Below are 19,486 nucleotides of genomic sequence, written 5' to 3'. Positions count from 1 at the left end.
AAGGTGACACGAATTTCGCTGGCAATTATATTCTGAGTAACCCAATTAGTCCTGAAATACAGAACAGTGAACATGGTGTATTTCCAGATCTCATTTATAATGCTTGTAGGGTTTTTTTCTTATTTTAAAAGCTTCTCTTTTTTCTCTGGCAATTCTCTGCTGATTATTAGATATAAAAAGATTATACTGATGTATGTAAAAGCATGTTTATTTTATAAACTACAGCTATAATTTTATTTCAAGGTAAATGACTGGCAAGGAAAAGGGCAAAAAGGCACATATATTAGAAGTATGAAAAAATAACGCTTAAACTACCAGTGAGTTGCTCCTCACCTAACCTGATTCCAAATGCAAGAAAAGGGAATAGAGCTCAATTACAGGCCAATAATTTTACATATTTGGAAGTAAAAAAGAAAAAAGAAAAAGAAAAAAGAAAAAATAAGCATGCAGAACAAATTTGCTGTAGCAAGTTATTTCCAAGATTCATACAGAATTCAACAACCACATATATATATATATAGCATGTACCCCACAGTAGGAACTTGAACAGAATTCTTAGGGCTTTGAGTTTTCACTGAAAATTTCTTAATGAAATATGGTGGAAATTGGTATCAGCTACCTTGGCATTAAATGATAAAGTTGGGAGTAAAGAAGAGTTTTCTTCTCTTGGACTGTATATACTGTCCTGTTGGAGATACAATTTATCTATTTTGATATGAACATTTTTCCTTTCTGTGTGGTTATTTTACTTTGGTAGAGAAGGCCATGGAGGCAGTAAATTGGTCATCTTGGCTTTGGTATAAGATCTCATTAGTTCTTCTTTCCAAGGTGGAAATTAGGTGCAGCCCTTCAGCTTGGTAAAATGGGCATGGGTGTGAGTCAGCAAAAAGCTGTGATTACAGGTGCTGAGGGCACAAAAGTTCACAGAAAAACTCTGCTAAAGGAAGGAAGATTCACTTGTGTGGTGGAAAACGTGACTAATGCCACTCAATAGTAGCTTCTAATTAGCAGATGTAGTTTTTGTTACACATTGTGAAACTCAGTTTGTCAGACTTAAAATAGAGCTAGTGAGCAGTGAAGGAAAAAATGTTTGGCTTTGTTTGCTGTCCTAAAGGTATTCCCTACACATGGTGGGGGGATTGGAACAATGTGATGTGTAAGGTCCCTTCCATCTGCGTGCAATGAGAGCAAAGAGCTCCTCAGAGGACATGTTGCATGGAGGTAAAGGCTGCTGCACCTTCTCTCTGATCAGATTTGAGGTCAATGATTCTGAAACACAATTTTCCTGATGGAGCAGAGGAAAGACTTTCCTGTTCCTGTATCTGTTATGTTTTCTCCAACCCGATTTTCAGACTTGCAATTATAATGACTCCTACAGCTGTTTTTTAAATCACAGAATTTAAAACAATCTAGTTAAGGACACAGACAAACAGTCCCCAAGAGAGGGCTGGGAACAGGAGACAAATGCCAGATTTTCTCCTTTAATGAGCTTTCAAAGCTCATTTCTCGGTATAAACCTTCCATATCAAAAAAGATGTTGCCACTTTTTCATTTTTTGTTATGGCAGAAAGAGAGTGTTTGGAATATGGAAAAAATTTAATATTGGATTTGCACCAGGAAATGAAGCCAGGGGATCTGGCCAGGAAATACATGCTCTGAAAAAACTGAAAAAATGGGCACATCCAGGATGGCAGTGGCTGAGGGGTAAAATACTGGAGATTTTAAGATTGTTGCAGTATGAATAGCTCCATGAAATACAATGAATCCCTGACAAGTGGTGTGGTTGGTTTTTTTTAAGCAGCTCTGAAAACTTTCCAGGATCCACTTCTAATTCTGTCTATTTTGCAAACAACCACAGGGCAAATTCAGGGCATCTCTGTTCTAGAGAGATGCATTCTCCAAACTGGGCTGCTAATATTAACATATCCCCACTGCCAAGTTTGCAAGTCTGAAGATGCCCTTGTGAAGCAATGAGATGCTAAATAAATCAAACTGTCTATTATCTCTATAATCTGTCCTGTGTCCAGCATCGGGAGAAGCAGGTGCATCCTCTCAAAAAGCTTTCATGAAGTGTTCTTTCTCTGCATTTTTAGACACGATTACTTTGAAGTGAATGGATCTATTTGGGAATTTTATAAATACATGACATATTTTATAATCTTTATAATAATTTTATAAATTACATGATAGAACAATCACAAATAAATGCTAGAAGCCACCACACAGGTTTCAAGGAACTATTCAAAAAGGAATTATTGTTTCTTTACTTCCAAGCAATAGCAGTATGGTCTCTAAATGCATTGGCACACTTTTTTTTTTCTCTTACCAGCTGTTGCCCTTTTGGACCCCAACCAGCATACTGAAGCTTTGCATTGCTGACCTCAGGGGGATACAAATTCTGGGGATCCCTGCGAAAAGAGAAGAGTAAGATTTCAGTTTCAGGAATGTCCTTGTTTAAGCTGCTGCACACCTGCTTTGGGAATACACCACGAACTTGTAAGATGCCTTTCAGCCAGATTTCACTAGACTTTTTTAAGAGTAAGGTAGACACTATACCCCTAGCAAGTGTTGGTAAGATCAAGCATTTAAGCGACAATTTCTGTTTCTTATTAATAAGAAGCTGAACATATTAGTTCCACTGCTGACTTGCCTAAGCCTTAAGAATTAGTTCAGGGATGGCAAACAATCTAACTGTATTTATCAACCTGATGATGTCCACAAAGGATAAGCAATAATTATATCTTTGAATCCTACTGCCACAAGAAAAATATAATTTCGTCTTCTTTACCTAATGTCTTTTTTGCCTCATAATTTTCTTTTGAACATGATGGCAGAAAAGATTAGCAACCATATGACAACTGATATGAAGCCTGGCTTCAAAGAGAAAAGCTCCTATTAATACAAAATATAAATTTTTTAGAAAATAAAATCAAAACGCTTTTCTTGTTCTCTCATCCATTACCGTCACGTTGTAGCAGAACACAAGTGACACACAGCAAATGCAATATAGAAAAAGGAGGCTTTTTTGGTAAATGTCAAAGCAGCATAATGTCATTTTATCCCAGCACAGATAGCATTGCCTTAACTGTATTTATACTCAGCACAAATAATTACATTACATATTCTGAAGTCACATTGCAACAACCCTGTGTATCGTAATATCCTACAAACAAGAACTCTAATAAAGCCTGTATAAAATATACCTCATTAGAAGATCTCAAACTGCTTGAAAAAGTAAGGGTATTATCATCACCGGTCTACAGACAGGAACAACAAGGCAATTTGAGGTCAACATCACCGAAAACCAGAGAAAAGAGCCAAATCCTGCCTGGCCTTTAAGCAAAAGGCCTCCTTGCACAGGGTTTTCCAGACCATGTTTTCAAAACAGAACAAAACTGAATGCAATAATTAGACACTAAGTGAATTCTCTTTATTGCCTGTTTTGGGCCTGGTGCAGTACCAGACTGTAACCAGAGTCACAGTCCAGCTCTGCACTGTCAGGCAGAAAGTCCCTGGGCTGCTCATTCCCTCTGTGCTGGTGCTGTTGCAACAAGGACAAGCACAGCAGCAAGAGGAATGTTCAGAATTGATTTTGTGCAATCTTCCCACTGTGAAAAAACTCTAATTTCCTGTGAACTGTTCAAAGGCCAGCCAGAATCAGGGCAGACCCAAGGTGAGGACCCCGATGGCCACAGGTTCCCCCTTCCATTAGTCCTGCAGGTGGAACCCTCCCAGTAAAGCTGACAGGTTTGATGGAGATGGGATGAACTGAGAATGTGGAGGGGCAAAGTGGGTTGTTGATGCCCTGACACTGCAAGTCTGAGTGTATCATAAGATGCCCAGATAGCTTTTGTTTCTACATGCAAAATGTCATCCACAGCTGCTGCTTGTAGAGCAAAATCATATCTTTTCTTATGTTTTTTACCCAGAAGGTGTCTTTGTGAGCAGCCTGAAGTCTTTTTTGTTATGACAAAGGTATGGATAAGAGAACACATAATGCTCATTCTGAGAGCAGCCACAAAATTCCCTTTCCTGAAAAAGGTGAGCCCTACAACTTGTTCTGGATCTTTTCAAGCTTGTGTGCATTAGTTCCTTAAGTTTCCAGTCAGCTATGTCTGTTAGGAATCAGTCTCTCTGGTTAGCTATCCTGATTATCTTAACAGAGAGCAACCTCTGAGAGTAGAAGGAAAAGAGAAAATCAGTGAATCAAATCAAAAACCCTTTTGGGAAAAAAAAAATAGCACTTCACTGTTTGTCAAATGAACTATCTAGTTCTTGGGTTATTTTACCCATGGTGAGAAGAAGAGCAAGAAATTACGAATAAAGGGGGAAATACCATACATAAATAAAGAGATTATACAAACTGTAAGAATTTAAAGCTGTAATGCTTCAGATAATACAGGTGGAGCTAAGGGACAGACATGCCAATTACAGCAAATCATTCACACCAGAGCTCAGACAAGTCCTGTCAGTTCTGCTCACTGCATCATCTGTCAGGAGAGGAAAACTAATGCAATGAGAAATGCTGCATAAACCAGCTTTGGTAGATGATAAGGCAGAAGGAAAAGTAAAGAGTTGTGCTGCAGATAAAAAAAAAAGCAAAGTCATCTTCTCAGTCTTGGGTATGGCCAAGGAAAAACAGAATTGCATCTCCTGAGTTCTTCTTCAAGCTGTTTGGTATGGCTGGGAAACTTCTTTTGTAGCAAAATCTTGTAGCAAAATCCATCCTCATGCTGCGAGCTATTCCCTTCTACCACAGGCTACAAAAGCAGACTAAGATCCTAGCCTCCTCCCACAAATGGTCCCAAGAGATGGACATATTCATCTTGGTATATTCTGGCTTCTTTTGAAGAGAATCTTCTTCCCTGAAGTAGCCACACTCCTTCACCCACTTGCAGCAAACTTCAGTACCACATGCAAGGGGGTTGAGAAGACATCCCTCCTTGCCAAGCCTGATCTCTCAGGCTTCAGAGAAACTGCAGGAGCTACCTGGAGATGGGCTGTGCCAGAAGTGGCCAGGGGAAACTGGGCTGTCAGTAAGCCCAAAGGTGGCTCCATGAATGGAGTCCACTCACTTGTGGACCTCACTGTGAAAGATCAGATTCTCACACACTTAACTGGGCTACACTGGGTGCATGGTCCATGCTGGAATATGCATGGACTCCTGACCCGGAAGCCCCAAGCAACCGCTTTAAAAACCCATTATCAGAGATTCACAGATTGCTTTGGGTTGGAAAGGACCTTAAAGATCATCTCATTCCAAGCCCCCTGCCATGGGCAGGGATGCTTCCCATTAGACCAGGTTGCTCCAAGCCCCATCCAGCCTGGCCTTGAACACTTCCAGGGATAGGGTATTCTCTGGGCAAATTATACCCTAACAAACTGTAAGTTAATTTCTCTGGGCTATTATATCACCTAGAGAGAGAAGGAGGAGGGAGAGTTGTCTACACATCCAGGCAGAATGGCCACAATTCTCCGATGCTCTCTTGGAGAAAGCTCTTAGTGATCCTCAAACTGAAAAACTGTTTTGGAGAGTATTTATCAAACACATTTTCAATTATCTTGTGCTATTCTGGACCTTTATCTCTCCTTTGTTAAATTTCTGCAGGGGAGTCAGACCAAATGCACACCTGTGTTCCAGGAGCACTCATCCATTTTACAGTTGCATAAATGGGATCTCATGCCAGTCAGCTCCTTCTGGGAAGCACGTGACTCCTGTTAAGCTGCAGTCCTCCATAGCTACACCCTTCCATCTCCTCCTAAACAACCTGCTTAAAATTCCTCTGTACTTTTTTTCCTGAATCAATCAATATTATGGGTCATCTCAGCCTCTCCAAAGAGCCAGTGCTCCTCACAGACCCTCATAATTAGGGCTTGTTTGGATTTGAGCCTGTCCCTTGTGAGCTCATTTGTGCAGGATGCTGGCTTGGAAATGGGCAATTCCGAAGGCAGTCTGTACATCTCTGGCTCCTGGTTTGGATGAAGAACCAACTTCACGGCATCCTCACAATATTTTCACTATTTTCTCACAAAAAAGAACCTTAATCTTAATTGCCAGCCAAAGAAATGGTAAGGCCTTACTAAAGTGTTGCCATTATTTCTTTCATCTTTTAAAATGATTGATCTTATAGCCTGGGAAAGAAAGGAATAATACCTTTTAGGCCAGACAGAAGATGGAGCAGGTGCTACATAAACTCTTCCACATTAAAATGACATTGTCTGGACCAGAGGCTGTTAAATTGCTCCAGACACAGGCGTGACTTCAGCATCACGTTCAAAAAACATTACTGAAGAATAAACTGAGAAATTTGCTCGTTTAAGTGAAGTTTTTTGCCAAAAAGTCTTCCCTCAAAATTTCCAAACAAGGGAAGTTCCCAAGTGCAAGCAGAGTGCTGACTGCCAAATCATCTTTGCTTGCAACTGAGCTCAGAACAAGTATGTAGAATAAAACAAACTAATCAATCATGTGTTACCTGCATTTGACTTTAAAAGTTACTGTGATTAATGAGGAACTTGTTTGAAAGAGTTTTTACTGGTTTTTGCTGAAATTTTTATATCTGTGTGTTCCCTCTTCTGACATTTTCTCCTAAAGAAGGAAAATTTCCCTCAGAGACTTCGTGGCACTGGTTCTCCTTCTGAACATAAACATGACTAACTTTTCTATATAAAGTTCTTCAAAAGCAACTAAAAAATACCCAGAAATTTTCCACTGTAATTGAGGGACTGGCTCCCTTTACTTCAAGAAGAATATTTCACAATGCCAGACTTAAAAAGTCTGAACCTGATAAAAGCAGTCAAATTTTGGGGTATGGTATTCGCTGTTGTCCTAAGGTCTGTTTTCATAACTTAATTTTAATTTCAAATACAGAACGACAGGATTGGTATGGAAATTCTCTGAATATGCTGCCACCGTGAACAAAAATGCAACAATTTGCACCAAGGGCTGCTCTATATGTCCATCCTCTAAGGAAATAATATAAACTATGTATATATGCTTTAATGGGGAAAAATTTGAACCTCCTTACTTCACTATGTCATAATTTTGGAAAACATATACTATATAATTAGTATGTTAAGATGTCAGTAATACATAAAAGTTGAAGAAATAAAGACAGCTACAAAAACATGTGGTGAAGGCAGAAATATCTCCTCTTGTTATCTGCATCAAGCCAGCACTGAATATTTTGGAAGACAACAGTCCTAAGGACATCAGCTCACCGTACTTTAGCATTTTTTATGGTTATCTATCTATCTATCTATTTAAACTATCTGTCTCAGCACCAGAACTCAATGTCCTCACATCTACTTCTAATAACATAAAATCGGACAGCAGCTAAGACAGATTTCTTCTTCCTTAGAAAGAGGGAAAGAAAATAGAAAAAAAAATAGAGAATAGATCTGGAAGGGCAATAAAGAACTGGAAACTTCTTAATATTTAAGAGTTCTTGATGCATGATGAGGAAAAAAAAGCAAACAGAAAAAATTTGCAAAACCAAATAAAAGCGTGTAAAAACCAAATAAAAGCGTGTAAAACATATAGGTTAATTAATGAATGTACAAAGAACCACAGATAAGGACATGGAGGAAGAGTGAAAGATTTCTAAGAGGCAGGAATGCAATTCCTTGAGCAGCAAACACACAATTTTAATGAGTTGTTTTTAATGACTTGACACAATTAAATGACTTGTTTACTTCAAAATTCACCAAGGAGAAGAGAAGACAGGTGCCATTAAGAAAATTTCTCTCCAGGAGATACAGAGCCCTGCTGAGACTCACAGTGAGACAGAATAAAGTATCATACAAATGGGAATAAGGACTTGCCAGAACAGATAATCAAGAAATCAGACTGTTAGAAGATGCAACAAAAAGAACCCTCCTGGAATTCTAATAAAAGTGCTTAATTAGATGGGAAAGGCTCTTCCATTCATCTAGGCTCATCCACTATTAAATATTTAATTCACACACTCACACATACACATATTTTCCTTGCAGCACTTTTCAATGAACAAAAGTAGAAGGAGGTGATGAAAGCAATTTGAACTTACTAATTTCAACTGCAGATGCACATCAATTGATTCAGCTGCTCTTAGAAACATCAGCACTCACCAACCGTTTTTTCCAAGATGGACGAATTTCATGAATTTAGAGTATAAAAGCTAAAAAGCAAGGGAATCTAAAACATTTGTCTCTAATTTGGCAATTCTTTTGGATTCAGGCCAACAATATGAGCTCAGGGGTCTGCCTGTGTCTGTAACCCCCCATCAATTTAATATTTGCTACTGAACCTGCAAAACCTTGCACTTTACTAACACCACCTTGAAATCATAGATTCATAGAACGGTTTGGGTTGGAGGGGACTTCAAAGATCATCTCATTCCAGCCCACCTGCCATGGACAAAGGCACAAAACACAATCACTTGTCAGAAAAGGAGCCACCAGCTTCCACTGGTATTGGTGTAAAATGATGGCACAGAGCTGCCTTTCCAGTCTAAAAGAACTGATTTAAAAGTGCATCAGAGACTGGTACAGAGCTCTGGGTTGCAGTGATGCAGGCTGGAGGACTGCAAAGCCTTGATCAAAACCTCTGCATTTCCCAGAGTAAGCAAACAGTGGACATGGACCTTGGACACTGGCAACATTACTTTTAAGAAGATGACATTATCATGTTTCTCATGTGACCCTTCTAAATCAGAGAAGACAGAGTGAATTTTTATAGTATTTTTAAAAGGAATGTTTGTTCCTGGAGTCATATTTTGTCTCCTAAAGAGACAATGAGAGGCGATAGCACTCAGGTGATAAACTCAACCACTTAAAAGCAATTTTCTCTTACTCATGTAATTTTCTTTTACTCTGTAGGGCTTTCTCACCCAGCTCTGACCTCAGTGCTATGCAAGGCACGAGGTAAGGCACTGGATTTATCAGGGTTTCACGAGTACTTATCTACAACAGAAACATGAAAAAAATGAAAATCTAAATATTTGAATGCTATAAAAAAGGCTAGTCAGAATTGCAGCTAGCCAAAAATCAGCTGTTCAAAATGGGGAAAAAAATACAGGTTGAAGAGAAAGAACTTGATAAGCACTGAGATGTTTAAGAATGAACTGGGAAGGTGTCCTGGATGAGCCTGGGTTGAATGTGGTTCTTCTGAGCAATTCTGCCAATCTACAGGAAAGGATGTTTGTGATGAAACCTGAGCATTTTCCATCCAGCTGACCTTGTCTGACTTTCAAACACTAATAAAAATATGGCAGCATGATGTGATGCCCGCAGAGAGCAATATGGGATTATTAGCACATAAAATGAGACACAGAAATGATCTCCTACCACCAGAGACAGCAGAAGTGCCTTGTTACAGTAAGACTTCACCGGCTGTTAGGTCACACTCCTAATTGGGCAAGAGATTGATTCTTGGGCTTGTGCTCTAAAATAATTTAAGAGTCTGTGTTAATTGGTTTCAAACCAAACCAGAATGACTCAGTATTCTCAGTTTTCTTTTTGAAAACTAAGTCTTTGAGCAAATCTTATTTCTTCTCATGTCAACAGGGTAAGGAGATCCTGGAGGTTTGTGTGGAGGCTCTCAGGAGTATTGGAACACTCTTCTAAACAGCCCCTCCCCACACAGACTGTGTCATCATCAGTTAAAATTAACAAGGCATATACTTAGTTGTGCCATTATTTCCATTTTTCATCAATAGTGATATGATGATTTTTAAACACCACCACAGCTGGCCTGGTTTCAGGTACAGCTTAAAAGCAGGTGGCAAAATACTCTCCTTATTCAAAGGACCTCTAGCTCTGCACTTCTGCCCCGTAACAGAGATGTATAAAGTTGAAGTACCCACACAAGAGGGAATGCTTGCATTTGAAAGGGGGTACAACATCTGCCTTCAGTGGTCTGCATACGGAAGGCCCTTTCATTCCTCTTATCTCCTTCTCATGTGTGACATGGGAAAGCAACCTTTTCTATTCCTGTCTTATCTCCTCAGATTTCTAGTGGAACATTCAGTAAATGTTGGGGTAAGGGGTGAAGAGGCATCATGGCTGGAGTGACACAGTCTGGGCTATCAGCCAGGTATTTTATCACCTTTGCCATAAAGAGACTTTCTCAGTGGTTACTGTGACAAGGACAGTTCTGGCTGTAGCATCCATTCTCCACCCAGAGGTCCTCTCCTGCTTTCCAAAATATCCCCATACCCTTCTTCCCCATATGTTTTGAGCTCCTTAGGGGTTCAGGATGCCCATTTTTGGATAAAGGCATTTTTAGACTACTAAATTTGGTTAGTGACTACCTGTGGAGGGGTCACAGCACCAAGTAGAAAGGCTAACAGGGAGCCCCAGGACACAGATAGGGTGCACGAGAGCTGTGGCATGGACTGCTATGGCATTTCTCAGAGGTGGGGCACTGTACAGCCCTCAGTGGCTGGCACAGGTCCCTATATAGCCCTCACTATGTGACTGAGCCCAGGACTCATTAAATCCCACAACAATGAGGAAATGCCCATAATCGTGCAGGTTTGGGTCCTCAAAACTGACTTATTTTCAGGTGCCCACAAATGAAACAAGTTTGTTTTTTGTAGGATGCACATTCTCTGTGCTGTGTAATCAAGCAGCAGTGCACTGAGAGTTTAGTGGGCTGAAAGAGCTTATCACCCAGCCACAGCAACGAATGATCAAGGCTCACCCTCCACAGACCCACAGAAGTGGAGTGAAAACAGCTCCCCAGGGAAACCTGTGTTTCTTGTTCCTGTCCTATTGGAAACCCCATCCAGGACCTGGAACATTAGGGCAAAAATGCAAACAAAAATTCCTGATTCCCACTATGAAAATCCACCTACAATTTTATTCCTGGGAAGGTGATGCATGGAAGCAGGATTTGTACAGGCTGTGGTTAGTCGGTGCTATGCACCATCATTTTATAAATTCTCTTTCATCTACCTTTATTTCCCTTTTCTGTCAAAACTCTCTACTAACTCAACCTTGTTGGTATGAAAAAGGAGGAATACCCATGCCAAGGAGATGATTTTTGGTGGTGTCAGGAAGCATGTGTACTCGCCAGCAGTGACTGAGGTTTGGAGGCTGACACCAGACTGGGGTCCAGAGGAGGTTCATCCTGAGGCACAAAAACACTTTCAAATGCAGACATGTTTCTCACCAGTGAAGCACATTTTATTCAAGATTCAGACTTTAATAGGAACCCTGCCTCCATTTCAGGGGGTGCTGTCTCAGAAAAACACAATGGGAGAGTTTGCTTCAAACCTTTCTTCTTTTTTTTTCTTTCTGATGAGCTATAAGCTATTGACCTTTTCTGTAACATAAAGAGGTTGGTTGCTGGGCTTTTCTCTGCTAAAGTGCTAACATTTGTGTCTAACTATTAATTACCCAAGTTCTTTTTTTTTTTAGTCATTACTATAATTCTTAATATCAAATCCTCCCCTCAGGGGACCATTCGTTATTATTATCACTATACATGGTTTCTAAGGTGTCCACCCACATCACAACTGATTCTGGAAGAAAGAAGCATGTGGTAGGAATTGCTTTGCCTACACAAGAAAGGAACATTTCGCATTAATAATAATAAAATAAATGCTGTGCGGTGGCCAACATGGGTGAGCAACTGGAAAATCCCCTGGGGAAATGATATGGTGTTGAGCTGCTGAAGTGGATTTCCTCCCACCAGCACAGCCAAGAGCCCTGCCTGAACTGCCTTCCAGGCTGAGCTGCTTTCAACCTGCCACAGCTTGGAAGTGAGCGATGCTCGAATAGTGGCTTTGTTTAATGAAATGCTGGTTCTTTCTTTTCAAAGAGGCCCAAAATGTATTCATAAGCAATAAGCTGGTATGTGATTTAACCACTATTTCAGTGATTTACAGAGCGTTTAATTCAGAAGATTACAGAAAGCAAAAAGCCAAACTGTTCCATCAGGGCTTGAGCCAAATGCCAGCAGACTCAGATGAAAAATTCCTGTCCACATCAGAGGATGTAAGGTCAGGCTCCACGATCAAGCTACCAAATGTAACCATTCCAAGGGCCAGTTTTCTGTTGTCAAAATGCATCTGACATCATGAGGATGTTCTTATTTATAGTCTGGCAGAAAAGCCACCACACTCTGCAGAAGTGCCTTAATGAACTATATAAACTATCTCAGAATGTAATAAAATCTATAAAATCATAATTGTTAAGAGAGGGAGGAGAGGAGGAGTAGAAATAGCAAGTTCTTCATGAACTGCAGAATACATTTTTTTACTTACTTAACAAATTTCACATTTTCATGTGGTTTTACATACCTTTTCATAAAGATGTTATTTCAACCTCTACAGATCATTCATGGGGGAAAATATTCAGCTGCCCTAAGTAAAATTTAATTAGCTGAAAACGGGTTTTATTAAATGCTCTACTTTTTCCTCTTAAAATAAAGTGTGGGCACTAATACAAGTTTATAAACGTTAGAGTGAAATTGTGCAGTAGTCTGTACAATAATTATTGCATATTGCCTCCATTGGGTAGGTACAATCTCTCTTCTTGCTTTGCAGATGGGGATACTGAGGCACAGGATTTTTTAGTGCTACAGAGACAATGTGTAACAGGCCAGATCAAAATGAAACAGAGCAGTGTTGGACAAATGGGCAGGTGTCTGAAGTAGATTCAGTTTCCTGAAGTTCTTTTATCCATGATTTTAAATAATGAAACACAATTTCCTTTTGCTGTGAGCATGCAAATGGGAACATGTGCAAGGGTAAACTTCCTGTCTTTCAAAATATACAACAGGATACGTACAAAACTGATTAAGTTTTCTCTAATTAACTTTGAAGTCCATTTCTTTTCTGCCAGTGGCTTGTGAAAAAAAAAAGGAACAATAGTGAGAGCTCTGCAGAGAGATCTATAGACATCACTTTGAAAATTTACCCACAGTGAAGCACGGGCTCAGTTCCTCTCCCTGTTACCACTTCTGTGGATCTCCAGCATGTTTTGTGCACTCACTCCACTCCTGGGACTTCTCTTGAAGTTACTAGGGCTCAGCATGGGGCACCCGTGCAGGATTTTACAGACCCTGGCAGTGTAGGCAGGAAGAGCTCTGTGCTTACCATGTTCCTCTGAGCCCAACACATGAATCTGGTAAGAAATATGGATTCTGCTTAGGAGTAACTGTGCACAACTCCTTCCTTCTCAAACACAATATCAGTGAGGAGTGGGAATAACTGCTGATTTTCTCCCTGATCCTGGTAAAAACATTTGGAAGCTCCCACTGACATGTCCCAGCTGGGTGTGCCAAGAGCTCCTGTGAGGGGGTCAGCACTAATCCCTGATACTTGGCTGTGTCCAGAGGGAAAGGGTTCATGCAGAACTGGGAGAGTGCTAGGAGGTCTGAAAAAACATGTTTTATGCTGGACTTTATTTTGGGGAATGCAAACATAACTGGAAAAAAGTGTAGCATTTCTGCTGGCCACAGCAAAAGATTAAATACACAATCCCTTGGATATCTATCCAAAATTAGCTCTTGCTTAGAACCTGCAGAGCCAGATCACACCACTGGCCCAGCAGCATGCACTGGTGTGAAAACACTTTAATTCTGGTGAGGGAAATCTTGCAACTGGGTTAGGGAAACACTCTGGTCAGTCCCAGCCTGACCATAAAAACCCCCAAGAAATGAAGTTCTTCCCCTTATTTCAGTGAAGGATGTGAATGACTACGATAACTCATATTGGACTAGGTAAGAGCAACATTATTAAACCCACAAAAGAATAAAACAATTTTCAGTGTCTGTTTTTCAGGTTGTTGTCTGTACTGCTAAATTTTTATTTTCCAAAATTAGGAAAAATAGTATTAGGAAATAACTGTATATGGTATTGGAGTTCCACATTCCCCCAGCACACTGCAGGAGAGCTCCCTGTTCCACATCTGGACCTGCAGATGCTATCACAGTACCTATAAATTACAAGTAGTTGGCAACCGCAATGCAGCAAGTGCAACTGTGCTGTTATGAGAAGAGCCTTGCAAAAATATTTATAAATGGAGACAGCTGCAAGCAGTTATCAGCAGATATCTCTGAAAAGCAGCAGCAGTCAGAGGGGAGCAGATGGGACAGGACGGAGATGCTCATCCCAGGAACACGGGGCTGGTTCCACTAGATGGCACCCGGCGCCAGCATCGCGTTTTTGGGTGAGCAGCAGGAGGAGCGAAGAGGTGACATGAAGGAAAGCTGAACGGAGCATAACCCCCATCACACCTCCGCTCAGGAAAACGGGAACTGCGGATCTCAGCCGGCTCCCAGCCGGCTCCCCCTGTGGAAACCATAAACCACGGGCCACTGAAAGCAGGAGGCGAATGAGTCAAACCAGCGGGGGTTTTGACCCTGAATTTGCCAAGAGGCTGGGAGAAAGCTGAAGTAACAAGAAGGGAGGTATCAAATCTGCACAATCTCTTTCCTCTGCCTTGGGCTTATTTTAATTTTTAAATCAGATCCTTTGAGTCTATGTCATTGGCATCTATTAGTTGTCCTGTAGAGACCCAGTGTGGGCAGTTTACTGTGACAACAGCTCTTGTGGAAAAATGTTGCAGCTCTGTATAAAATACCATTTGGGAACATATGTACTGAGGACATTCCCAAATTGATTTGTCAAACTTATTGAGAGCTCGAAATGAAATCTGGAAAACATTGGTATGAGCTCCTTTTGACTTCAGACACAGCCTGAATCTGGAGAGCCTGCAGAACGTGGCAAAAATAATTAGAAAATTCCCTTTAAAAAACAATTTATGCTGGCAGATTAATGCCATGTTATTTTAAAAGTGATGCCAGAGATTAGGTTAATTGGCTTCCTTATTAGTTAGCCTCAGCAGGGGAGCAGCAAGGGCATGAGAGGGTGCAAATCCTAAATTGCCTGGCAGATCATGGCTGAGGGTGGGGAAGAGGATAAAGAGAGGGAGCACAGGGAAAGCGACACTGTCACAGCCTGTTTCCAGGAATGACTGTGTGCTGAGCAGGAGGATACTGTGGAGGGGAGGGAGTTTGTTCCCCAGCAGTCACTGCCTCGCCTGCTGAGCTGGAGAGATGCTGAGGGCCACGGGCACACACCAACAGGGGTAAAGCTGTGCCTGCTTGCACAGGAGGAAAAACTGGAAACAGTTTGTAAAGGTGGCAAAGGGGTCATTGCTCAGTGCAGAATTTTCTCACTCCTGTTACTGACAGGTGGATGACAAGGATGGCTGCTTGTGGATTGCAAATTTCATTGTCACCAAAGAACCTGGAATGTCAAACTGAACTGAACCTTGTGCTGTGTCGGTGTGCTGTGTCTTGCCCTCAACAACCTTCATCGCCAGATATCCATCAGAGCAATATTCCTGTGTTAAATATGAAATAGGTGAGGAAAAGATTTTTACCCCTTCATCCATCAAAGGCTCTACTTTCAGCTGATGTGTTTCAGCACCTGTTACCTCATGTTCACCTGCTAGACCTGTCCTCTCTCTTCATGCACCACTCTAAAATATACACAGAGCTCCACAGGAATGATAAATGCCCATGTTCCTGGGAAATGGCAGTGTGCTGCCCTTTGCACCACTCACATGTACCATGATCACCTGAAAGATCAATGAAATTGTCTCTGCACAGTATGGTTTACAATGCCTATGTACATATCTGAAGCCTAAACTTTGCAAACCACACCTGTACCAACATGAGATTCAGGGATCTTTCCAGCCCTTCTTCAGCTCGTGGTCTCCTGATCCACCACCACCTCACCATGCTCTGAGGACATCAATGCCTGATACACCTGTGCACCTTCTGGTGTGCTCTCACTTTCCAAATCTCCCCCTTATGCTGGAAACTTCTCCTCTGACACATCCAACCCTTCAGTTTCCTGTGCCACTGCCCAACCAAACACAGAGAGTGAGGGGAACCATAGCTGCGTGCACAACCGAGTTGAAACTGGGGGGAAAAAGGAGCTGGTTGTCAGGGACAAAGATCATGCAGTAGTAGAAAACTGCTTGGACCACTGTATTGTTATTTTTCAGCATTTCTAATACACATTATGCATGATACTTCTATTTTTTCCACCTTTGTTTTGTCTGGAATAGAACTGCGCTGTCAGTCAAGCCTTTTTTGCTCTTAGCCAGGTTTGCTGCAGACACAAAGCTTATGTGCTCCTGCTGCGTCTTCATCCTGTTGCTGAACACTTTCAGCCCACAAGCTACTACTCAGATACATTGCCAGAAAGATGGAGTTTTCAAAAACTAAGCATATTGAGTAAATTCCCAGCCTGACCAACCAACCAACCAACCAACCCACCCAACCCAAACCATAACCAAACAAAACAAACCAAAATAAACAAAAACAAAAAACTGAACAAACAAGAAACACATCACCCCCCAAAAAAAACCACTCCCCCCAAAAAAAAGGAAAGCAAAAAACAAAGAACAGATTGCAGCAGGGAAGGGAGAAGACTGAAGAAATCTGGAGTGTGTCACATGGGTACTACAGCTTTAACAGGGTTGATGGTGAGAAATCTCCTAATTTCCATGTTTCAACCATACATGGAAACAATTTAACACCAAACTCATGATTTTCTGTGGTGAGCAGGTCACAAGACGGAAGCTGGAACGAGGCAGGCTGCACAAGCTCCAGGGCTCAAAGATTTTAAATCATGTATGTCTCTAGTACGCACTTTTTTGTACAAAGTATTGTTCATCTGTCACTAAGTAGAAGACAAAGAAGTTATTTTGGCTTTGTTGTTGTTGTTGTTTGAGGGTTTTGTTGGGTAGCAGGTTTTCTGTGGGTCGGTTTGTTTGTTTTCTCCTGTTCATTTTTTTGTTTGTATGTGTGTGCATGTGGACTAGTATGCTGACACAAATCCTTGAGGAACACCTGAATGTAGATAGGATTTTTATGCAGAAGAAATGCTGAGAGATGTGTTTATATCTGTACTTCTCCACTGTTAAACCCACTGGATACTGTACCAAAAAAATAAAAAAGAATTGGAAAGAGGGCAGGGGACTAAAAAATGTAGGTGTTGCAATGTCTGATTCTAGGCCTTTTGCCCTTAAGATATCATACCCCTGTTGAAAAATTAGTTCCCCTGAGGACTGCCCAGCGGGAAAGCTGCTGATCCACGGTGCACAGAACAGTGGGAACTGTCTGCAGAAAGCAGTAGGAAACACTGAGCACACAGGCATGGCCAGGACCCTGCCTTCTCCCAGGGCAAGCCCCTGGAGGCTGAAATCAACAGGTCTTTAGGACATGTTCCAGTGTTTTCCCAAGTCCCAACGCACTTAATACAGTGGTATTGGTGAGAGAAAGCAGATAGCAACTGAAAGGGGAGGTTCACACTGGATATAAGGAGAAACTTTCTGCCTGTAAGGGCAGTCAGGCAGTGTGACACCTTGCCCAGTGAGGCTGTGCAGTCCCCATCCCTGCAGGTTTTCAAAATCCAGCTAGATACAACTCTGAGTAAGCTGGTTTGAGCAGGAGGTTGGACTGAGTTACCTGGTGATAATATGATCACCTTATGTACAAACCAGAAAAAGTTTTTTCAGTCTTGCATGTTTTGCCAGCTACTGCAAAGATCCAAAACATCTTCTATTTGTTTAGCCATAATGTATAATAATGGCAACCAGAAGAATCTTGGCAAGTATTTAAATGAGTCACGTACAATGATGAACAGAAACGGCAAAGCACAACTATATTGTCCCTTTTACCCATTTCTACACAGTTATCACCCCTAAGATACTTAAAACATGCAACCTGACATCAGCTTCCTGGCTTTTAGCTTCATATTTAATGACAATCAATTGAGGAATTTTGTTGTGGAAGTTATGCATTTCCATGGGTGCTATGGAAATGTCACCCTGAAATGCTCTGTTCCAGCATATGTCTACATGCGACTCTGGCATGGTGGCATCCCATTCCTGACCAGCTGGGCCACTGCTTCAATTGCATATAGAAAAAGAAGGTATAATTTAGGGAAAAGAAGGTAGAAACTAAGAGCTGAACTCTAAAGAAACAAGGCAGGTGATGAGTGGCTGGGTGATGGAGTTGGAACCACAGGCACCATGAAGACAAAGCGTAAAAAGGGGGTTTAAAAAAACTTCAACTGATCAAAGCTAAAGAATCAAAGAATCACAGAATGATAGGACGGTTTGGGTTGGAAGGGACCTTAAAGAACACCCAGTTCCAACCCCCCTGCCCTGGGCAGGGACACCTTCCACCAGACCAGGTTGCTCAAAGCCCCACCCAACCTTACTTTGAACACTCCCAGGGGTGGCGCAGCCACGACTCCTCTGGGCATCCTGTGCCAGGCTTCACCACACTCAGAGGAAAAAATTTATTCCCAATATTTAATCTAAACCTGCCCTTTTTGTGTTTGAAGCCTTGTCCTATCAGTCCATGCCCTTGTAGAAAGCCCCTCTCCAGCTCACTTTCAGGCTCCCTTCAGGCACTGAGAGGCTGCAATAAGGTCCCTCCAGAGCCTTCTCCTCTCCACTGCTCTGGTGAGTGGCCAACCATGGCTCTCAGCCAGACACCACCACATCTATATTCTAGACAGAAACCCTGAAATCTGGAACATGGAATTCATGTAGTCTGACTCTCTGGGGAAGCTGAGTACTTCTGTTTCCAGACTTTGTCATCTTTTGCACGGCACACAGCTCAGTGGATGCTGCAGCTGAAAGCCAGGCCATTGCAAAGGACTGTCACAGGAAACCATTTGTAACAATACACGTTGTTTTGCAGGATCCTTAATGGCTGAGTTTTTAAATGAAGACATTGAAAAATTGCTTACCCATGAGGTATTTTGCTGAGGACATAATATGCTGTGTATGAATGCTGATACACCTGCAAAACAAAATTAAGAAAAAAACAAAAAAAAAGAGATTAGTAACTGTCACCTGTGTTAATAGGGCTCGCTTTCTGCAAAAATGCTCTAGCGTATGTGGCTGAGAAGCTCTTCTAAACACTTCAAAGTCTCTAATAGAAAAGAACAATGCATTAATCCACTTAGAGCTGTTGTGTGTTCTTTTCATCCTGCACTTTGTTACGGTGTTTGGCAGATCGTGCACACCCAGATGCTCGGTGTCGTTACCATGGCTACCAGGTCTTTGATTAAACTGGGGGCACACGGGTGCTGCAAAGGCTAAATATAGAACAGTCATTAATGAGGACACCTTGGTCAGCTGGAGACATTCTCCATCATTATAACTAGACACAACAGGGACACAATGCATGGGTTTTTTTGCTTTATTTCCACATAAATAAAACAGGGAGCGGTGCTGGGTGATATCAGAGCGGGTTGTCAAGCCCCTGTCAGCCAGGAAATAAAACTGTATTGACTCAAGGCATAAAGCTGGCCTCATGTTTGTGTGACCTGCTAAGTTGCATCTTCATATCCATCTGTGCTCTTTGGGCCTTGGGGAGGAGCTGGCCAGCTTGCACAGCAGCTCATCTCACAGGGGGCAGTTTATTACTTATTTTCTAAGCAGTAAATAATAACACCAGAGTCAA

At 41.5% G+C, this 19,486-nt stretch overlaps 1 protein-coding gene across 5 annotated transcripts in view; it reads right to left on the bottom strand.

Annotated features, from left to right (window-relative positions):
- DPP6 (dipeptidyl peptidase like 6) overlaps positions 1-19,486 on the bottom strand; it is a 540,400-nt gene that overhangs the window by 95,345 nt on the left and 425,569 nt on the right. For all 5 annotated transcript variants that reach the window (XM_039549156.1, XM_039549157.1, XM_039549155.1 and 2 more), the window contains exons 6-7: positions 18,768-18,820; positions 2,327-2,408 (exon numbers count right to left, since the gene is read on the bottom strand). In XM_039549156.1, the coding sequence (XP_039405090.1) occupies positions 2,327-2,408; positions 18,768-18,820 (135 nt within the window). The remainder of the gene's footprint in view (positions 1-2,326; positions 2,409-18,767; positions 18,821-19,486) is intronic.

Source organism: Corvus cornix, chromosome 2 (genome assembly GCF_000738735.6).
Source record: "Corvus cornix cornix isolate S_Up_H32 chromosome 2, ASM73873v5, whole genome shotgun sequence".
NCBI classification, from domain to species: Eukaryota; Metazoa; Chordata; class Aves; order Passeriformes; family Corvidae; genus Corvus; species Corvus cornix.
The sequence above is the reverse complement of the archived record's forward strand: the minus strand, read 5'-3'. Positions and strand labels throughout refer to the sequence as shown.